This window comes from Enhydra lutris, unplaced genomic scaffold (genome assembly GCF_002288905.1).
Source record: "Enhydra lutris kenyoni isolate GAN:26980312 unplaced genomic scaffold, ASM228890v2 scaffoldscaffold11, whole genome shotgun sequence".
NCBI classification, from domain to species: Eukaryota; Metazoa; Chordata; class Mammalia; order Carnivora; family Mustelidae; genus Enhydra; species Enhydra lutris.
Genome location: NW_019154095.1, coordinates 3,062,573 through 3,085,830, shown reverse-complemented (window position 1 = coordinate 3,085,830; position 23,258 = coordinate 3,062,573). Strand labels below are relative to the sequence as shown.

The 23,258-nt window shown below is 43.4% G+C and overlaps 1 protein-coding gene across 1 annotated transcript in view; it reads left to right on the top strand.

Moving 5' to 3' along the window:
- The window catches only part of LOC111144434 (CUB and Sushi multiple domains 1), a 1,720,260-nt gene that overhangs the window by 1,262,885 nt on the left and 434,117 nt on the right, over positions 1-23,258 (top strand). Inside the window, exon 11 of the mRNA XM_022498737.1 lies at positions 3,395-3,507. Coding sequence (XP_022354445.1) covers positions 3,395-3,507 — 113 coding nt within the window. The remainder of the gene's footprint in view (positions 1-3,394; positions 3,508-23,258) is intronic.

The following is a 23,258-nucleotide window of genomic DNA, read 5'->3' as shown; positions in this document are numbered from 1 at the left end:
CCCCACATTGGGCTCTCTGCTCAGCGGGGATCCTGCTTCCCTCTCTCTCTCTCTGCCTGCCTCTCTGTCTACTTGTGATCTCTCTCTGTCAAATAAATAAATAAAATCTTTAAAAAAAATAAATAAAAAAAAAAAAGATGAATCTCCTCTTTCATAAATCACTTTCCCCTGGGTCCATTTTATGATTCTCAGTTTAGGGCATCCTGGCAGACAGATATCAGTGACTAAGATAATATGGTTTTGAGAGGCATGGGATGTGGGGGCCCCTGAATTGGGATATAAAAACAGTGAAGACTTGAGGGTCCAAGATCTCAAGGAAAAGAGAATTACAGGGTAACCAGCCTGGCATCTGCTGGGTGTGGTCCTTGATGTATTTGCCTAAGCCTCGCTTTCCTGGAGTTAGAAGAAAAAAGCCCAAACAAAAATTTGCTGTTACAGGTCTACAGAGCTCAGAAGAACTGGAATTTTCAGGCTAAGTGGACAAAGATGGTGTCCAAGACCTATTTTTTTAAGGAGGAGATCTACTCGTAAATATATTTTCTGGATTGTGGCATAAGGAGTGAGCCCTGGGAAACAGGCTGGAAATGTAGCTGGGAATCATTCAGATGACTGAACGGGTCAAGGCCATCACTCTAATGTCAGAGGAAAAGGAAAACAGTATTCAGAACTTCTAGGTTGGCTTCTCGGCTATGTCTGCCATTCAATCAAAGCTTTCCTGGGGTGTCCGGAAACAACGCCCCATGACCCCAACCCAGGAGACAGGGATGAGAAAAAGAAGAGACATCCAGACATCGCAGTTAGCACTCAGGGACTCTAGTAATTAATTATGATTTATACAATTTAAGAAAATAAGTGAAATAATAATTTTACCAGAAAACTGTAATCCATAACAACAAACCAAATGGAAGTTTAAGAATTGAAAAATGCAGTATCTGCTATAATTAACTCTATCTAGGTGTTTGGACTGGAAGTTAGTTTAGTAAAAAATATTCCAACTGAATCAAGGGGAAAAAACACACGGAAATGATGTGTATCTTGGGAGCTTTGAAGGAAAGAGAGTGGACAATATCTGAAAACATTGCTAAGAACTTTCCGGTAATGACCACGGACATCGAGGTCGCGATTCATGAAATTCCATCAGCCAGTCAGGATAATACAACGGAAACCTCACACTGGCACATTGCAATAAATCTGGTGCCAAACAGACAAGGAAATATCTTAAAATCAGCATATGCAAAGAAATATTTTCCAAAGAGCAAATACGAGACTGATGGTCCCGTCTTAAGAAAAACAACAGAAATGAAAAGACAGCAGAGTAGCATACCTGAAGTGCTGGGAGATGAGCAGCTATCAAGTGAGAGCATAAAGTCAAAGGTAATCAACCAATCAAAAAAGGAAAACCAGGAAAAATGAATTTTAAGTTATCATGAAATTATATTCTAAATGAAAGGTGAAATTCTCTGGTTAGGTCAAGTAGTATAAATAAAATAGAAAAATAACATGAATCGGTTATATGATGCTTACAAGAGGCAAACACTGTATATAGAGAGAGTAACTTGAAAGTAAAAGTTCAGGAAAAGATCTTTCTGGCAAGGATTAACAAAAAGAAGAAAAATGTGGCGTTACAGTCATCAGTCAAAATAAACAGACACTTACACTGGACATTGATGGTCTGTTCCCTTGTTGGTATGTGACACTCCAACAGAAGGCATGCAGAGAGAAGAAAACAAGTCTCTTTGAACCAAACAATCAAATAAAACACCAAATATAAAAGAACAATCTCTCTAGCAAAGAAAAATCTTCAAAAGGAAGTAATTTTTAGTGACTACACATTCCTCACTGAAATTCTGTGTTTTTTTTCTCCCAACTTTTGTGTAACATTGCGCAAGTTACTTCCCATGTAATGACGACAGTTCATCTCCCTTCTAAGAAGCAGGTTTTCTGTATGGCCCAAGGTGAGTGTGTTGGGTTGACAGACCGATGACATGAGTGATGGAGCCAATCATTGTTCATATTCCTGGAAGTGCTTTGCTGAAAGCAAAACTTCCTATTTGATTAGAGACATTTATTTTGGTTGAATTGATTTTTTTCTTACCCTTTTTCTATTTCAACAGTTTTTTTGTCAGTGTCTTGAGTTCAGTCAGTGGATTTAGTGTTGCTTCGCACTGGCTGACAGCAGCCACTATGTGACTGTTTTTTTTTAACAGGGAATGAATGCTTCATTGCAGCTTTCATTTGGTGTGACCTGGACGTTGGTACGCAGAGGGGAAGTTCAATAAACTTGCCACGTCTATTTCAGCTTTGCGTGCTGTTCTTCTTGTCGATATTTTCTTAATGTATGGCAACGTGTGTGTGTGTGTGTGTGTGTGTGTGTGTGTGTGTGTGTGAGAAAAGTTTTAGTTTCACGACAAAATTAAGAAGAAGGAGCGGATAGTTCAACGTAGTCCCCTCCTCCCTTACACACAGCCTTCCCCACTATCAGCAGTCCTCCCACAGGAGGTACATTTGTTACAAATAATGAAACCATATGGACGCATATTATTACCCCAAATTCATACTTTGTATTGAGAGTCATTCTTGCTCCTTTACATCCTATGGGTTTGGACCAACGCATAAAGACATGTATTGACCATTATAGTATCATACAGGGTAATTTCACAGCCCTAAAACTCTCCTGTGCTCCACCTCGTCATCCCTCCTCCTACCCCAGGCAACCTCGGATTTTTTTTTTTTAACTGTCTCCATAGTTTTTCCTTTCTCAGAATGTCATAGCGTTGAAATCACACAGTATGTAACTTAGGTTTCTTTTCATGACTTGATAAAATCAGCTCATGTCTTTTTAGTGCTGAAGAGTATTCCATCCTATGATGTATTTCTAAAAGAAATTTTGTGGTCAAGGTACATGATAATTTCAAAGTAGGAAATCTAAGCGTTTTGTGAATGAATCAGAACATTTCTCAGCTTAGAGATATGGATGGTGTGACGTTATTCATGTTGATGGCATGATGTTACACAACCCATACTAGAAGTAAGATCTCTCTCTCCTTCCCGCGATGGGATCACCACCTGTTCCGGGTCTGGGACCGAAAGGCCTGCACGTGGAGAAGCCCTTCAGTTCCGGACAGAGAGGATGGTTGGTGACCCTGGGTCAGTTCTTAAAATCAAAGATGTACATTCTCAAACATAGAAAAGAATCATTACTGTAAAATGTCTGTAATGTCGAGGCTTACATAGAAATATAAATTGCAAGTGGCTATTGATTCTTCAAAGGAGGGTCTGAAGGCACACACTGTACTTGCCTGTTGAGGCAGGAAGACATGATGGTCTTCCTCAAGGTAAAAGTAGAGTTGTTTGGTGATTCCAGTAACGGTTCCCACCTTTCCCTTTTGTGCAGACTGACCGGGTCCAGCGTCCCGGACCTCATCGTGAGCATGAGCAACCAGATGTGGCTCCACCTGCAGTCGGACGACAGCATCGCGTCCCCCGGGTTCAAAGCTGTCTACCAAGGTAGGGCCCCCAAGTGCCCACCCACGCCTAGAGCTAGCATATTTCCAGAGGGCGAGCGCCATGCTCCACGTGTGAGATACACATAAACCCAGCGTGCTTTAAAAAACAGGGGCTGGTTATTTGCCATTTCCTTAGTTAAAGCTCCACTTGTAGTCTTTTTTTTTTTTTTTTTTTTTTTGCAAAAGCTTTTTAATTTGGAAGTCTGGCTTGCCATGATCTGTGCTGTCAGCAGGCCAAAATGAGGAGTAGGACTGAGAAGGAACTCGGCTCTGACAAGTGAGCACATGGTGGGTCTCAGCGTTTTCTCCCTTCCTGAGAGGCAGTCATGACGCTCATTAACTAGAGGAAGCATTTTGAACAATAAATCGAAGTGGCATTGATTTAATTAAGCCCCATTCTGTGCGTGCTCGTGTACAAATGTCTGTGTGGTGTTGTTGTTGAACTGGAAAACAGAGAAATCTATGTGAAGTTGGAGAGAATTCTACCAAGTTCTCGTGCAGGAGAAAATGTGTGGTTTGGGAGTTAGGAGTCACAATTACTCCCGAGACGTTGGCTTCACCTCTGAATTCATGTGCGGGAGCCATTGTGTGGGAGAAGGTTTCCGTCGAACGGTACAGCTGTGTGTCCCATAAACAAGGGCCTCACGTGGGGTGTCCTCTAAGTGGCACATACACAGACCATTTTCGTTCAGCTGCACTCTTTGGTGTTCCTGAGATCAGTAATCAAACAGTTTGACTCGAGAGATAAACGTGAAAGAAGCTTGGGAACACGTTCCCTTCTCCCTTTTGAATTATCCAAGTCATGGGGGAGCAGCCTCTGTCTTCAGCTTCGACCCTGTAATTTTCTGATGAAGAGAAAGAAACCATTCTCTTAGGCGCAGATAATACATACGTGTCCCCAGAAACAGTAAGATGTCTCAGATTAAAATGGTCTATAAAATATTTTATGAAACTACTTATTTATAAAACTTTAAAGGATATATTTAAGCTATCGTTTGCATTTGATGTTGTCCTTTCAACAAGCCGCAAACTGATTTGAAATCATTTTCAACAAGATCGAGAAGAACCTTTTACCATCTTGAATGCAAATTAAGAGAAGTCTTTTCAGGGTCAACTTGATACTATCACACAAATGCCTGTGAACTGATTGTCACTTTATTAAAATAACCAGGAAACTGCATTTTAAACCCATTCATATATTTTGGTTAATATAAGAAAAATCAATTATTAAAAGAAACTGTTTAGACTGTAGTATAAGAAAATACTCAATGGCCATTCAGAATAAAACATAAATCTGTGTTTTACATAACAATGTACATTTTAAAAACTTAGACATTTTCTATAAATAAGGTATCAAAATTTTAGAGAACTAATGAATTACAGAGTAATGTAATACAATAAAAATGGTGATGATTTTACTGGAATTATTTTGCTGGAGGGGAGCCATTAAAAGAAAAGAAATAATTAATTTGTAAGTTTTATTGTCAGGAAAACTTTTGAAGTTCCCCTGGGCGGGAAGAAAAAATTACTCATTATCCTTTCAATGTCTGGCGCAGTGTTTGTGGTTAAAGGATGGGGTAATGGTCTGTGCCTTTCATTGTCCTTGAGCTATTTCCTACTTGGAAGGTTGTAGAAAACTGATGCCAGGCAGGTGATCCCTGACCACGGAAACACACATGAACTCTGTGGGGAGGAAACAGCGTCAATGATTGCCTGATGGCTAAAGACGACTTTGGCATCTCTTATCAAATTCATGTCAGCATTGCTAATTGTCTTTGTGTGTGTGTTCTTTGACTTCTCCTTTGAGATGGGTTTTCAAATATCTTAGAGGTTCCTCAATGGGTCGCTAGTTTCCTCAAAATCTTTAAGATGATCCACATGTGCATGTGTTGATGAAAGTGAGACAAGCCGACCTGCAGAGGTGGGATTTTATTTTCAATTGTGCTCTGTAAATTTGTGTCGAAGGATGGTACGCCTCATTTTCTAATGGCGTATTGTAGATTCTCAGGAGCTGAACATACGTAATCAGAACTTATTGCCTATCAAGCCAATGAGGTAGATCATTAACAAGCATCTTCCAGCCTCAAACCAGAATCAGGTGACTGTGACAGTGGCCTGAGCTGGGACGAGCCCAGGCTGGCGCAGCTGCACGCTCCCGTGAGCGGCAGCAGTCACGATGCTAGAAAGGTCAACGGTGGGGAGAGCCCAGCGTCGGTGTCCTTATCTGTAAACTGGGAAGGATTCCTCCTTGCTGGGAAAATAGGGTGGGATGGGGAACTGATGGCTCTTCTCAGTAAGAAATGGTTCGACAGACATGATGTGTACATCCCATCGAACGTTAGGGCTCGAAAGCACAGATGATTGCCGAGTACTTCCTGCCATTCGGCTATGTAGACTTGACCTTTAATTGAACTTCTGCACAACCGTACAGCTATTGAAGAAAGCGTGGTAGGAGTGGAGTCCTTTCCACATGACCTACACTGGCTACTGCCTTTGGTGAAATCTGAAAGCATCAGTGAAATACCAAATACTCCCAACAGGGCGAATTGCAGTAAATTGACTCAGACAGCATTAAGACACACATCGTAAGGTTTGTAGAAGACTAGAGGGACTGGCGTCATTGCCAAATCACGAATCCTTGACTATTAAGCGATACAAGTATTCTCAATTAAAATATAATTTTATTTGTATTTATAAAATAAATATATTTATTTCTATTTATAAAATTATATTTTACTTGTATTTATAAAATATTCTTCCAAGTGTTGTATTTCAGTCTGAGCGACATATAGCATTAATTATCCTCACATTTAGCTGTAATTGATACAGTGTTTACTGGCTCAATAGTCTATTAATAGCTATAACTTGAGATGTCACGGGAACATAGGTGGCCGTCAGTCCTTGAGAGATTACCAGTTCAAGACCACACATTATCTTTTGACAAAATAATATTCCAAGTCAAAGAGATAATTAAAACAAAAAAAAACCCTAATATTTGAGGATTTAAAAAATCTAGAGAATGCTGTAAAGAAAGGAAACATTGTAGAAATTGTTATTTCCAGACTGCTGTATTAAGCTAATAGGGATAAAATAAAAGCCACTTGTAAAGGTTATTGTCAAAAATATAAATAATTGCATTATTTAAACTACAGTTGTTTGGGGCGCCTGGGTGTCTCAGTGGGATAAGCATCTGTCTGCAGCTCAGGTCACGATCCCGGGGTTCTGGGATCAAGTCCCACATCGGGCTCCCTGCTCAGTGGGGCATCTGCTTCTCCCCTTCCCCAGCACTGATGCTTACTCTTGCTCTCTCTGTCTCTCTCTGTCAAATAAATAAATACAATCTTTAAAAAATAAAATAAAATAAAATAAGCTGCAGTTGTTTGTGAATTGTAACTGTCAGAAAAAAATATGTAGTTGATAGTTACGCATGATTTAATTTTCCAGTTCTTTTAAAGATTTTATTTATTTATCTATTTAGAGCAAGCAGCAGGGAGAGGGAGAGAGAGACTCTCAAGCAGCCTCCCCACTAATGTAGAGCCCAATAAGGGGCTTGATCTCATCACTTGAGACCATGGCCTATGCCAGAACCAAGGTTCAGACCTTAAGGGACAGACCCACCAGGCGCCCCAAACCTCTAGGTTTAGGTATTGCATGCCTCTCGCTAACATACAGCATGGTGGTTCGTGGTGGTGGAGAACACGCCGTGGGGCTGTGCCACCTGCTAGCTGTGTAACGTAGGGCAAATTACTTAAACTCTGTGTGCAGCGGATTCCTTGTTCAGAAAGAAAAGGGAGGGTATAGTAATGACATTTGCTGCACAAGTCTGTTGTAGAGCTCAGATGACTTAAACCGTGGAAATCCCGTAGCACATGGAGCAAGAAATGTTAGCTGTTATCGGCATACAAATAATTTTGAGATTTCCTCTAAGTAAGGTTCTTCATGATATAAATAGTAGAGCTCATAATAAAGTATGTAAGAATAGTAAGTGTCCCTTCCCTTTCCTTTTCATCTTGCCAGGTAGCTTTCTCAAAGGCAGTGTCTCTCAGCTTTTCCTTATGGGTCCTTCCAGAATTTTCAGTGCGTATAACATCAGATTTGAAATCTCAGTTTGTCTGTGAGTCACAGACTCCAGAGGAACTTGATATGCAAGAAATGTCACCGCCTCTTATTTAAAAATCAACTTGAATTTCTTTCAGAGACCCCATCCTAACATTGTGTCATTGGGGGACCCCACTTTACCCCTTATCTGCTTGTCATCTTCTCACCAAGAGGTTGTGAATTCTCCACGTGTTGTAAGGGATACACAAGTTTTGGGAGGTCCTCAGATCCTTGGATCACGTTGTTACCCTGAGACATTCATGGTCACTGCTACTTTGGGCGCTATTCTCCCTCCAGAAGAAGCCTGATGGACCCTGCTGGCAACCTCTTCTCCCCCACCTCCAGCGCAATGATGCTCCAGTGGTTTTGTGCAGGAGAACCTTGTGTCCAACCGCCCACCTGTGTACCACTATCACTGCAGGCTCCCAGTCCTGGGGACACCCCAGTTCTCTGTATTTGCTGCCGTCGCTTACCCCTCAGAGACATTCACCGAGAGCCTCTCCTCACGATGCTGGAGTATCCTGGATTGATTAGTCTTTTAAAGAAAAAGTTTGCACTAAAGTAGGCAGGACAAAGAGCAGACACAGCCTGGCAATGCTTGGGAAGCACAGAGCTTCAGGCAAACTCAGGAACTGAAACAGGAACGGGCGGTGCCACTAGTGCCAGAGCAGCCACAGGAAGTCTGCACGGGTGTGAGCGATCACATGCATGTGTGTACGACAGAGGGGCGCAGAGACCATGATGACCAAGTTTGCCATAAGAGAATGTTGGAGAAAATAGGAGGCAAAGTTTAAAAAAAAAAATGACAGCATTTTCGGGAGGTTTGTTAGCTATCTGAAAAAGTGAGGGAGGAGAGGTGAGATACCTTGTTTGTTCAAAGGGTTGTTTAAAACCTTCATGTACATGAACATATTTCATTCAAAATAACCTGTTCAAAAATCCAAAAGGGGAAAAAAAGATCTAACTACCCACAGCTGGATAAACCAGCCCTGTGTGGCTGAGTGTGTGAGCAGTTATTGTATGATTGTGTATCACACACACACACACACACACACACACACACACACACACACACGGTTTATGAATCTGTAATATACATAGCTCATACACATGTATAGTGTACACACATTTACATCACATGTATTGTGAGTATCAGAACAATATGGAAAGTGAACATATATTTACTGCCCAGTTTTTCCACTTCCTATTTAAAATATCTTCATTTCTTATTACAAGTTATAAAAGTAACTACTGAGGATAAAAAAATGCTTTGTAAACCACCTTGTGTTTAACAACACAGTACAATTCTTTTATAAATATTATATAGACCATGCGATTATGTACATTTAAGGTATGCATTGTGTATGATAGCAGATCGTTTTTCACTAGAAACGGAAGGGAAAAATCTATTCTCACTTCAGTTCGTGACCATTGTCCCTTCTAGCACCAAGGAAGGTTGAGAAACAAACTCAGGGTCTGAATATTTGGCTAAACAGTTGGGAGTTTGCTGTGTTGGTGCGCCTGCCTTTTTTAGGACGTCACTGTCTAGACTTGGGTGGGCTAACTCGGGATCTTTTTTGTCGCAGAAATAATGTGTGGTTGGCGTTCATCATACATGTTGATGAACTGCTTTTCCACAAATCATGTTTTGTGTGATTTGCCATAGCTATTTAAATTTTAGCAGGGGGTAAATTAAAGGAAATGTTCCCTGTGATGTGCTGCTGTGTGGTAAAAACAAGATCTATTTTAGGCTCACGCTAAAAATTATTGCAGTAAAATAATTTGAGTTCAGCGTTACTGTTTTGTACCAGAAACACAACTGCCTTCCTATGTCCGGTGAACACAGTGGAAATGGGAGTTTGGGCCTCTTTGTCTGTGCTCAGGGGTCTCTGCGTTTGTGCCGAGCGGGAAGGGGCTGCTCCGTGGTGCACTGAGTGCAGGAGAATTCATCTCTGCCACCCCTGGGAGACAGCACTGCAGACACACCACTGACGTTGTGTAATCTTTGAGATGCTTGTGATGGTTAATTTCATGTGGCACCCTGGCAGGGCCTGGGGTGCCTGGATATCTGGCCAAACATTATTCTGGGTGTGTTCACAAGGTTGTTTCTGGATGAGGTTAAATTCTGAATTAGTTGACTGGATCTTTAAAGCAGTTTTGGATCCCCAGTGTGGGTGGGCCTAGTCCAATCAGCTGAAGGGTTGCCTATAGTCATACCTTGGGGATATGGTTGGTTGAGGTCCAGACCACCACAGTAAAATAAATACAGCAGTAAAGTGAGGCAAATTAGTTTGTTTTTGGTTTCCCAGTGCATATAAAAGTTATGTTTACACGGTATCATGGTCAACTAGGAGCCTAATGGCATTATGTCTAAAAATCAGTGTACCTACCTTAATTTAGAAATGCTTTTTTGAGGGAGTGTCTGGGTGGCTCAGTCCTTTACACATCTGTCTCAGGTCATAATCTCAGGGTCCTGGGATGGAGCCCTATGTTGGGCTCCCTGCTCAGAAGGGAGTCTGCTCTCCTCTGCTTTAGCCCTGTCCACTGTGTGTGCTCTCTCTCTCTCAAATGAAAAAATAAAATCTTTAAGAAAATACTTTATTGTTAAAAAGTGGTAGCCATCACCTCAGATTTCAGCAAGTGGTAATCACTGATTACAGATCGTGTAACAAATATAGTAATGAAAACGTTTGAATACTGCAAGAATCACCAAAATGGGACACAGAGACAAGAAATGAGCAAATGCTGTTTGAGAAATGGCACTGATGGAATTGCTCAATGCAGGGTTGCCACAAAGTTCCCTTTGTTAAAAAATGTAATGCTGTATCTGGAAAGTACAATAAAATGGACAATTAAAGAAGTATGCTGAGTGAGGAGAGCTGGCCCCTCCGCGTGGCTCTCTGTGACTGTCATGGTCTTCCCCTCTCGTCAGACTCAGATTTGGGCCAGAACTTACGTCGTTGGCTCTCCTGGGTCTGGACATCCCAGGCTCCAGAGTCATGTGAACCAATTCCTTCAATCATCTCTCTCCATTCATTGATTGATCAGGAGATTGATAGATTAGGAGATACCCTATTGGGTTTGTTTTTTTGTTTTTTTCTCTCGGGAACCCTGATTAATACAGTATTTCTCTACTTTTATGGTTGGATTTGATCCAGTGTCTCAACACAGACTCTTCCTCATCGTCTGTGTGAGTAATTGTATGTCTCAAAGGAATCCAAGGGCAATTCGATGCATGGGGTGTGACTGCCGAACCCACGAAAGCTGGTCCACATTTAACTGAGCTCATGCTCCTGGCCTTGTTAGCATGAAGCAAGGATGATACTCAGACAGAGTCAGGCATAAGGGTGCCTGTCAGAGTAACAGACTGATTTGGAAAACCCTTAAGGCAAGGTAAAGCTGCGTGAAATAACTCCACGTAAACTTCAGTTTTAATCCTGTGCAAATTCCCAGGGATCGCCGAGCTTTTATAATGTGTGCTTCCTTCTTCATGATAAATATGGGCTTGTGTCTAAAGTGGGCATGAAACATTCTTCAAGGGCCTGGATTAAATCTGTGACAAGTTAGCCTTAGTCCTGAAGCCAGAGTCTGGATGGAGATTTGTGTGTGAGAAGAGAAGGCCTTCGAGGTCCCTGAAGAGGAGGGAAGGAAGCAGTGTGGGGTCAGGGAGAAGCTGGACAGTGCCTGGTGCCTTTGCTACTCCTCCAGAGGCTCTGGATCTGGGATGGCCCTGCGGGGTTTCCTCAACAGATGCAAAGGAGCGAAGGTCGCTCAGGAATTTGCACCGTGGCTGTGGGCTGGCCCTGGGGCAGGGTCGTAATGCTGCCAGAGGAGATTGCTCCCAAGGGATGCAGCCCTTGTGAGAAGCTTGTTCTGAGGGGGATATTCAGGTGGACCCTGTGGGATCTCTCCATCCAGGAACCATTTATCCAGCTGTCTAACTAGTCTCAGGTCCTAGGAGATCTTACAGTACATACCCACAGCTGCCTTCCTTTCCTACCCAGCTGAATTCCCCTCTCCTTCTGCACGCCCCTCTGCTGGTCTAGGTGGCTAAGGAGGCAGGGAGACCCAGATCCACATCCCTGACAGGTCTCAGCACTCGATCCCCGTGCCCTTCTCAGGCGTGTCCACTGCATTCATGCATTTTTATCCTACTTGCGTATGGGTGCACCGAGAGACATCCCGTGGAATCTACGTGCCCCGGCTCAGGTGTTCTCCCTGCTCTATCTACAGCACCCTGCCCCTCTCTTTCCTCCTGGCTGGGGAGGTTACCCCACACTTCAAAGGTGTCTTCCTTGCTGGCTCATCCTTTGGCATGAAGCTGTTGAAGGGAATACGCAGCAGGTTAGGCTTAAAGTGAAACTGGGCCCTTCCATCTCCACTGGTGAAAACATTTTCCCTCAAGAACCATCCTACTAGACCCACGGAACCTAAAGTGAGAGGCTCAGGAGCACACATTCCCAAGTCAGCCCTGGGGTGATGGGTGACAGGTCCCCTGCTTCCGCCCCTCAGCCCCCCGACCCGTGCTTTCCACGTATGGGGGATCAGCACCGTGTCAACCTGCTGGTTTCAGGTGGTTGCCTTGTCTGTGGAAAGGCATCCCATCCCCACTGCATTGTCTCTGTGCTGGCTGCATGCTATGCCGCTCAGGGGAGACCCGTCATCCTGTCTGGTGAAGAGCTTCTGAGTTCGTGGCGTATGACCACAGTGGTGGGCTCCACGTTTATACCCACTGCTGGCTCCTTCTCTGATACAAAGTGAGTCCTTTGTCTGAGAGCAATTCCCAGAGAGGCACTCACCTGGGAGTTCACAATGACATACCCTACAATCTATAAGAAGCCCTGTAATGCAAGATATCCTGCCACACAGTGAACTCCTGTGTTCTAAATTTTAGTTCCTCACAGTGGGCTCCTTGGAGGATTTCTGGTCATTTAATAGGCTAAAGAAGAAACGTACTTGGCCTGAAAGAAACTTGGCCATGTCCAAGACCTTTGATCCCTGGGGCCAGAACCAGAAGCATGTACTTTGCTGATGCGAGACATGTGCCTGCAGATGCCATGTTCCCGGTACAGACTTCCTGACCTGAAACCCACACAGCACAGTGTGTCCTTATCTGTCCTCGTCTTCTAGAGCTGCTGGGTCATCCCCCTGCATTCTCAGAGGATCTGGGCAGCAGGTTCATAACTGTTACTATGAACAACATACATTCGCCTCATCTCTTAGCAGTGTCTGTAGTAGGTGGTCCCATTCTCTCTTCTGGAAATTTCTGTGAGTCCCATCTCATGAATACCTTCCCATCACATCCCCTGCACAGACTCTAAGGCAGCCCTCCTTTGTATCCGTCTCAGCTGGTCATGGAAATGTCACCTTTTCCTCCTTCCCAGCTGGCTTCTCCCTTCTAATCCACACACACTGGCAGTCCCGTCCAGATCACCTCTACTCGAGAATGAAAACCAAGCATCTTCTTGCACTGTGAGAACCACGGAGAGCCCACAGAATATAATGAAACCCAGTTACCAAACCCCAGCTCTCCCCCCAGCACTGCCCCTGTATATGCTTCGAGCTCTAGCCATAGCAGGCTTCCGGATCGTCAAGCATCATTTTCCCTCTCCTTTCGCATGATACTCTTCCCCAGCAAGGATCTTTGTTCATGTGGATAATTTGTAACTCACTCTGTCCCAGCCCGGATAGTACATCCTTCAATAAGCCTAACATGCACGCACTGCACTAGACGCCCCTCTCCACATCCCTGTACTGCCTCATGCTGATGCCATACACTAATTCCTTAAGTGTTTGTCTGCCCAGTAGGTTGGAGCTTTGGGGTACAAGGAGCTCTTCAACCACATGTGACGGCACAGTCTCTGGCATGCAGCTGTCCCTTAAATGCAGTTGACCCGTGAACAGTGAAGATGTTAGGGGCGCTGACCCCCATGCAGTCTAAAATCCAAGTATAACTTTTGACTTCCTCAAAACCCAACTGCTAACAGCCTGCTGTGGACCAGGGGACTTACGGAGACATAATCATTTGATTAACACATGTCTTGCAGGTTCTATGTGTTGTATACTGTATGCCTTTAATAAACTAAGCTGAGGTAAGGGAAATGTTACTAAGGAAGTTGTAAGGAAGAGAGAATACATTTACAGTTCTGTGCTGTACTTATGGGGAAAAAATCCATGTATAAGTGGATCCGTGAAGTTCAAATCCATGTTGCTCGAGGGTCGACTGTATATGCCAACTAAGTAAGTGGGCAGAGGATGCCCAAAGCCACAGGAATTCCCAGACTGTTTAGAAACTTGTGGTATCGTGTTGGGCCATTGACCCTTATTGATAATCTTAAGTCCACTCCAGTTTCTTTCCTGAAGTTTAATTTAGGCCTCCCATTTTATGTAACTCTAGCCGAGTAGAAAAGAAATGAACACACAGCTGGGATCTCTCCAGTTGTCGGTGTCACTCTGGTGCAAACACCCAAATTGCTCCTGCTTGAGTCCCCGTGTGATCAGTTGCCTTAGTACCTGGTCCCTAATCAAGCAGCTGCCCTTCCCTCGGTTCCCTTCGTCTCCTTTCCCTGGACTCTCTGTGAATTCCGGGTGCCCACCCTGGATTGCTGAACTCCTGCAGTGGCAAAGCGATGGGCTTGTGCACAAATTCCCCAGGAGCCAATGGTTAGACGGTTCTTCAGTATTACCTGCTGCTCACGCTGGGATGGGGTGCAGGTCACCTGGAAATCTCAGGAAGATGCAGATTAAGGCCGGGATGGTGGGGTGTTCTTTGAGGGTCCACAGTTCTGTGGTGGTGAAGTGGCACTGCAAGGATGGCTAGGGGTCAGCTCCTAGAGTCCCCCACATCTGTGTCCCCCCAGGTCCACATGGAATACCCTGGCATCTGTGTTTCCCCCACACATACCCACCGATGCCGCCGGTCTCCAATTCCCAGTCCATGTTCTGTCTGATGAATCCTTGTCTTTCTCCACCCGCAGCTGGTGGACCTCTGTAATGGCTCAGCCACAGAGGATGAGATGAATTCTGTTCCTCATCCTTTCCCATATGGCCCATCTCTGCAAGAGCGGCCATTTGCAGCTCATGTGTGCTTGGTGCTCTTGGACCTCCTACGTCGTCCACTTTCCTACATCAGTATTCGTGCTGTTTCCCCTGTCCTGACAGGTCCTGGTTCACCCCTTCTGCCTGGACACATTCTCCCCAGCCTTCAAGGCCCATTTGGAGTGTTGCCCCAGTGGTGAGGCTTTTCCTAGCACAACCAATGGGGAATAAGCCTTCCCTCTAGTGTTCTCAATAGCTCTAGGACACAATGTCCTCTCAGCCAAGAGTTAGTGTCTTGTGCATCCTCCAGTCCTTGAGAAAAGAGACCCATTTTTTTCAATTTTCTGTCTCCAGGCTATACCACAAAACACGGTGTCTTCATCTTGGTAAGCAAACAAAAGTGCCCCATTCTCTAATAGACAGAATGGACTCACTTAGGTTTGCAGAGCTCGTCCCCTTAATTAATACTCATTGGCTTCAACAAGGTATTGGGCATGGTTTTTGGTGTTTAGATACAATTCTCCTGGGAGCTTGCATTTTAGACTCGACAGAAGATAATTTTAGGTAATGATAGTAAATGAGGAAAACAGAATAAAATTGATATCTTATACAAATAGAAAAAAGGATATTGAGTAAAATATACTCTATTTCTAATGTACTATATTGTTTAATGCATTCATGTTGTGTTAATACCTTGATTTTAAAGCTCTGCCAACGAGTTAAAGGACACATTACCTTTCAGCTTTATGGGGTTTTTCTCCTTAAATCTTTTCCTCTCTTGAATATGCCTGCAGTGTTTTAAGATTTTAGATGTCATATTCTTGCTGGGTTTTCACTTGTTTTCATTTATACCACCGTAAAAGCATTCAAGCCTAAGTGTGTATTAATTGAAATAGTCTTTGAATATTTGTTGTGTCATGTTTATAAATGTGTTTATATATGTTAATATACACATATATGCTATGTTTATCTATATGCATCTATTCATATATACGTACATAATATCCGAAAATGTTGAGACTAACAAGCTATTCTTTGATAGGGATCATTTATAAATAGTAATTAATAGAATTTTTTAGCAGTTTTTTTTCCCCTGAGAATATAAGATTTAGAGCAAGATTGGGTTAATGTTGAGTGTATATAGGAAATTCTTGATTATAAGTCTCCTTAGATGGGGGTGTTTAGCAATTTGACAAGGGAGCCAGTAGTCAGCGTGCTTACCATGAACCCAGTTAGGAGAAGCAGAGTTTCTATTCATCATAATTTTGTGCTATACAAAATTATGTGTGTGTAAAAGAGGAGTCAGAAGAGAAATTGTTATGGTTCATAGAAACAACTTTACAATTGCTTCTAAGAACACTAGTAGCCTCCTTTGCGTTGCTCATTCCACAGTTTAGGAATTCAGCCAAAAAAAACAAAACTCATTTGAACACATCATTTTATACACAGTGAGAGCCGCGTGTAAAGAGAGACAATAAAACTATGCTTGTATTGCTACTTTACCTTTCCAAAGCTCTTTGAGAGAATATGTATAATCTTATAGATGAGGAGTAAAGTAATATGGGTAAGCACAAATGTCACCAAATTAGGGAAAATGGCAGATTAGCTAAGAAGTGTGTTATTTCAACCAACATCATTGGAAACGTCTTCATCAGATAGCTCTTAAATTTTACCAAGATTACTAGTATAGGTAAATAGAAAAATTGAATCTATAAAATAGCTCTTGAGATGAATTTTCTCAGAGCTTTATTTAATGAAATAAAAAACATATGGTATATTATAACACAGGAGTTATGTTTATAAAGCGAACAATTCTGATAACTTAGTTATGTATTTTTAGTTAAACAATAGCAAAACAGGCTAATAATTGAGCGCTGGCGGCTGGAGTCATTCGGTTTTAGATGTTTGTCAGTGCTGTTGTTTTCTGCCGCTAAATCACACACAGACCCAAGCAGCATTGGTTGTCCCACCCAATTGGACTCACATATGTTATTATATTTAAAACAAAATAAAAATAAACGCACAACAATGACAACAGAAATACGTACTATAGCAGTATCGAGTTTCAGGTCATTATTCATTTCGTTGCCGAACGCGTCAAAGAACCTGTGTGAAGATTCGCTAACGCTGTTGGGCCCAGCTCCAACAAAAATGTATGTCAGGAGCGCCGCTTACTCCAAGTACCTATTTTTCCCCCTGGGTTACACTTTATGAATGAATTATAAATACTTCCTCTTCTTAACGGTGTGAGATAAGCTGCTATTAAATATTCAGCTGCGTCAGCATGTATGAGCCAGGAGAGCAGATCGTGTCCTGCAAGAGGACGTTGAGTTGTGATGGGGAAGCGTGACCTTTAAATTCCAGGTCTAGTGGCCCATCAGCTTGGGCTGCAGCCAGCAATCCCGTCTAAACCTTCTGGTCACAGATAGAGGTTCAGCCTCAACATAAACTGCGGGAGATGGAGTGGCATTTCATTACTATGATGAGCTGGAGCGAGACGACCAGGGCAGACTGGTTTGTGAACCACGTTGCAGTCAGCACCTGGGCAGCCTCTGGGCAGGGGTAGGAATGAAAGCATTGACAATGAGGATGAATGCGAAGAGGTTGTAGAATAGTTGAAATTAGCAGAGTATCTTTCTTTTTTTATTATTTTAAAGATATAATTTATTTGAAAGAGAGAGAGAGAGCATGAGAGGGTAGAAAAGTAGAGGCAGAGGGAGAAGCAGACTCCCCGCTGAGCAGGGAGCCCAGTGTAGGCCTCAATCTGGGGACCCTGGGATCCTGACCTGAACCGAAGGCAGAGGCTTAACTAACTTAGCCACCCAGGCGCCCTGCAGTATGTCTTTCTATGTTACATGTTAGCTCTGTGAGCTCAAGTTTGTTTGTTTGTTTTACTTTCTTTCTCTTTCTCCTTCCCTTCCCTTTCTCCTTCCCTTCTCTTTCCCCTTCTCTTCCCTTTCCTTCCCTTCCCTTTCCTTCTTTTTCTCTTCTCTTCTCTTCTCTTCTCTTCTCTTCTCTTCTCTTCTCTTCTCTTCCCTTCTCTTTTCTTTTCTTTTTTTTTTTTCTTTTCTTTTTTTCCCTGGCCACATTTGCTGTCTTCCTACCTTCTCACATGTTGTGAGTCTCTGAATGCAAAGCCTCATCTGATGTCGTCACCACCTGCACCCTAGAGTCAATCTCATTGGCATTCAGACTGCTGAATTGTTTTGTTTTGTTTTGTTTTTCCTTTGTTCTGTCATGTCCCCACAACCTGTTTGGGTTTTTCTTCCATGTTCCCGTTTCCTTTAGAATGTTTAGTGATTGGAACAAAGTAGAGTCCTTGTGGGAATTCCTGAAATTATTTAAATTTCAGGATTTAAAAATGGGTACGGATTTCAAAGTTGTAAGTAGAAGTAATATTTTCTCTACATGTGTCCTGTATTTTAACCCACGTACATTTGGTCAGGTCTCTGAGCCAGAAGTGCCCTTCTGTCAAGTTTGGTTCTTTGCAACTCAGCCCAAATGTATATTTTTGAATCTTTCTCTCGCTTTTTTTTTTTTTTTTTTTTTTGCTTTTTTGTAGGGATTAGAGGTAAGCATAAAGGAGGTTAGTGCAATGTGAAGCTAAATGAAGACAGAAACCATCTGGGGGAAGCAGGCTGCTCCATACAAGGGTTGGAAAGTTCCAGAAGGACAGCAGTTCCCCTGACAGGGTAATGAAGAGGGCAGAACTTTAGCCAAGAGATCTGAGCTTCAGTTTGCTCTGAATTTCTCTTTCCTCTCATCACTGTATCTCCTGTGAGAGGTGGGAAGAGATCACCTGCCGGCTCTTCTCTCAGCTCTAGAAAAATAGAAATCAACAGTTCCATGAATATTTGGTTTCTGTGGGAAGCTGATTCCAGGAATGATTAGCAAGCAGAAAGAGAGGTGATCGTCACCTCCGATAATGAAAACCCTCCCCTAGGCATATTCCAGCGCTGAGACGGAGATAGAGAGAGGAGGCAGCCTCGTTGTCAACCTGGCGGGAAACCACGGAGTGACGCGAGGATAAAGCTGTGCTGAACTAGATAACCACGAGAGCGTGTGACGGGGCATCTCAGAGATGCTGAATGTAAGCATCCCCTACATTCTACCGGAGAATGGGGGCGGATTGTCTGTCACCACCTTCTTAGGCGGAAAGACAGTGCCCCGAAGGATCATGACTCAGTTGTGCCTGAGGCCGTACCGTGGGGCGGTCAGCAGAGAGTCCAGGGCACCTGTGAAGCAGAGCTGGGGGGCAAGCTGCCGTCCCTTCCTATCACTGTAGGGAATCCTAACAGGCAGGGGGGACGGAGATGGAAGCAGTCAATCAGTGACTTTCTGAATGCCCCGTGGTCACAAGAGAAGGTGAGGCCCCCGGGGAACGCAGATGGTGGAGACTTTTCCGAGTCCCTCCGGCCCCAGGACTTTTTCTCTGCCACGAGAGGGTCTGCCTGTAGCAGGTCACATTAGTCCTAGACCAGAGCAGCAGAGAATGTCTTAAAGTTCTGAACGTGGAAAATAATTTGAAACTTTCGAGCTGAAGACTTCAAATATTATTTTCTGTGTTCTCACATGAGCTCTTTTGCTTATTTTCTCTTTGCTGCAGGGAACAGATAGAACAAGAAAGGAAAGATTCCCTTCCCCAGCACTGTCTATCCTTAGGCACTGAAGCCGCTTGGGGTGGGCCTTGACGTGGGCAGAGCCATCCCATTTTATACTGTAGGATAACATAGGGGCATACGGAGAAAATGGGAGTGAGAGGAATAGAGAGTTGTGCTGATTAGAACTTCTGATGTTTAAAAAGCAAAGAAACAGAAGTCAGCCTCTCAAGTATTTTTCACACTAAATCCATTTGCTTTCAACTTCCCTCTAAGATTCTTCATACTTGTACCATTGTAATGCAAATAATTAATTTTTTTCTTATTTCTTGAAATAATCCCGAAGGTTAGTTGCATCGTGATGCTTCCAACACTACCTTTTGCATAAAGACTTGAATATTGGGGCTGGGAGGGCCTGGGCAGAACGTGCTCTTTCCTGGGACACCTCCCCAGTTTGTGGCAGGTGACGTGACCAGCACCCCCCCACTGGTGCTTCTCTGATTTCCGTTTTTGTCCAGTTGTTCACATTCAGTATAACTCGTTCTCAGGTGGTTTCCTACATTTTGTTTCTCCTGAAGAAGGTTGTTTATTAACATTGGTACAGGGTCTTCCTTTGGAATACCGTGAAAGCAGAACTATCTTTCCAAAATTAGTGCAGGGTAGACAAGGTTGCCCAGAGACATGTTTCCTGTGATGCTGTGACGGAGGAAGTTAGTAATCATTGCCTGAAGCATGTACGTATAACCTCCACAATGGCTCACGCGGCTGCTGGCGCACGATAGGTCTCTGCCTGGGAGAGGTGCTGGGGCCACTGAGGGCGAAAGTGGCCCCCCGGGGTCCTTGCTACCCCACCCGACTCTCGCTGATGCTCAGCAGGTAGTTCTGTCACGCAGAATGGACAGATTTACAGCAACCACTGCCAACCTTCACCTTCCTTCCAACCTCCACTCATCACATCTACAGCAAGCCCCCCCCACCCCACATTGTAGGGGAAAAGCCTTGTTTTACAGCACTAGAACTTCTTCAGCATTTCTCCTTCATAGACATCTTTCTCTGCACCCATCCTTTGTCCTGCTGGCCTCAGAGAAGGACGAGTGGACCCCTCTTGTCCCAGGATCAGTCTCCTTGTCCTCTTTGAGGGTTGGTTTCATCAAGAGACATTCAGCGGCTTTTATTCTAAGTCAGTCCCTCTTACTTCACTTAGAATGAGAAGCCACATTCTCATTGCTGTCTTAGCCATCGATCTTGTATTTTTTTTAATTCTTCTGTTTAGAAAAAAAAAAAAAAATCCAAAGCTCTGTTGGTCACACGTGAGAGAGCTCCATCTCCTGCCGGTGTTTGGAGGCACAGTGGCCTCACTGGCGCCCCCTCTCTCAGTTTCCCAGCTCTGCTTCCTCTTCTCAGGGCTTCGCTCTCAAGAGAAGATTTCTATTATCTGGCAGAAAATTAAAATCTTTTTTTTTTTTTAAAGAAACTTTCAGTTTCTCTGAGCTTCTATTGTTCATTTACTTCATGGCCTCAGAGAATGAGGGAAAATACCTTCTGTGGCATCAGCCTTAATCCTCAGAATGATTTCGTGGTCCTGCCTGGCTGAGGTCCCCACCATCACCTCCTGGGTCCCCTCCAGGAAGAATCCCATCGGCCATTCCCAGGAACCTGCCATCACTCAGCCCAGAGCAGCAGGCAAGGCTCCTACCAGAATTCTGCACTGGATGCAGAACTGTTTCCAAAACGAGAACCTGAGCAGCAGAGAACAAATAAGCTTTAGAAAGACCAAAAGATCCGATGGTCGTTGCGTGATCCTACAGAAACCTCTGACCTGTCCTCTCCTTATCAGCCCCGGCTCCCTGTTGCCCACAGTACTACAAGCAAAATGCTCCCCCATGCTCCCCGGGGACTTCCCAGCATCCTGTCGGTGGAGCCCCTCCTCCCCTAAATATTTCGATTTCTACTTCCTCCTCCAAGGCTACCTAATGTAGTTTTATCTTTGAAGAAAGCATAAGCCATTGTCTTCTTTTTTTTTTTCTTTTGTTCATTTCATTCCCTTTTTCTGGGCCCAAGTATTCATCTTCACTACTAAAATTAGCATCTTTATTTCATTATTCTATTGAAATTGTGTCATGAGGAAAAAAAAAAGGTGCCGCCATGTTTCCCTCATTTGGGTTTGATGGGTATGAGGGACGTGGTGCACGGGCGCCTGTTTCCACGCGCTGCTCTCATCTTCTTATCAGTCCTGGCTGCTCTTTGATCAATTCTGTTGCTCTTTTGATGTTTTCTAAAGCCTCTTAGTAATGAGGTGCTCAAAATACAACAGCTGATGTTGTGCAGTATTTCATTTTATAAAGAATGTTCTACCTTCCTGAGGATGAACTCATATTTTGCCAATTTTTTCCCTTCACATCTTCAACTCTTTTAATAACAAGTCATTATGCGCAAGCAGACGGTGGGCTAATTATTTCCTTTCTTCCTCCAACTCAATTAGTGCTGTAATTTTTCCCTGTCTTCTTCTTCTTCTTTTTTTTTTTAAGATTTTATTTATTTATTCGACAGACAGAGATCACAAGTAGGCAGGGGGAGAGTAAGGGGGAAGCAGGTTCCCTGCTGAGCAGGGAGCCCGATGCGGGGCTCGATCCCAGGACCCTGAGATAATGACCTGAGCCGAAGGCAGAGGCTTTAAACCACTGAGCCACCCAGGCACCCCAATTTTTCCCCTTGTTCTTAAAGTTAGAAGGTTTATTAAGGGTAGCTGCTAGTTACTGAGCAAAACCAATGCTGGTTTGTCTTTCCAGTGAGTTAATTCAAATAGGAATCAGAATTCCAGTCTGGATGATCTTATCATAGGTATTTCTGTCCATCCTAAATAAGATAATTGAAAAGAATGGCATACTTTCCTATTTATTTTGCCCTCCTTTTCCTCCTCTTCCTTCTCCTTCTTCTCTTCCTTCTTCTCCTTTACTTTTTACAAGAACCTTGTTTGTTTCTAACTGTGTTCCTAAACAGCTCTCTATTTTGTCTACACAGCGTGAAGCCTTCATTAGAGTAATTGACTTGTACATGGGATTTAGATATGACCCTAGTATTTTAACCCAGACTTGGCTTTGATTTGCCAGTAGGACCAGTGAGCTATTCAGTACTCCTCAGAGCCTCAGTTTTATTATCTGTGAAGTGGGGATGCTCACAGCTGGGCCTTTGCCTGGATACATTGTAAAAATTGTTAGGAAATTTCATTAAAGTCTCTGACAGGGTCCTCTGCTGGAAGCGGCTACTACTCTGTGTTTTGCAGATGAGCTCGATAAATATGCAGTTACCTAACAGAGTGTTGTTTAGAGAGGAAACCTGATTCTTTGCGAGTCAGTGCATTGTGATTCATAAATGCTTTCAGTTCTGGGTCATCTCTCTCCTGGGGTCCAATGCAGCATTGGAAAGACAGGTTGCCCTGTTCTCCCTGCACCCCTCCTTGTGCTCTTCTCCCTGAAGCTGTGGCTAGTTCCTTTCTTGAAGTCGATTCCATTACAACAAACTTTCAAATTAGTTTTCAGTCCATTTCAACTTTACTGTTATCTCTCCAAACTGTTCACTTTCTTGTCAAAATGTAATTATCCATCCGGGTCTGGGACAGTATTTTTGGCTTTCCATTATGCCCGTGCTCCCACCGGTGTGCTCAGAACATGAAGTCATTTCATTGTTTCCTCCATGTACACTCTCCTTTGGAGTCAAAATGACGGATCTGAATTTTATGCTTTTCCTTTTTCTATAGCACACCGGCTTGAATTATTTCCTTTTGTTCAAGGATATAATCCCACAGTTGCCATTCCTGCTGTTCTCTTTGTCTTTCCTCAAACTTGTGTCTGTTCCTATTTACAGTGCTTTCTTCTTATTCTCGCAGATCTTATTAAAATAAATCAGAAACCCGTGCTTGCGACCTGGCCTTGTCCCTCCCATCCTCACCATTTACAATGTATCTCTACCTAGACAAGGGCGACTGTCTCCCAACTGAGATCCTTTTTTTCGGGGCTTT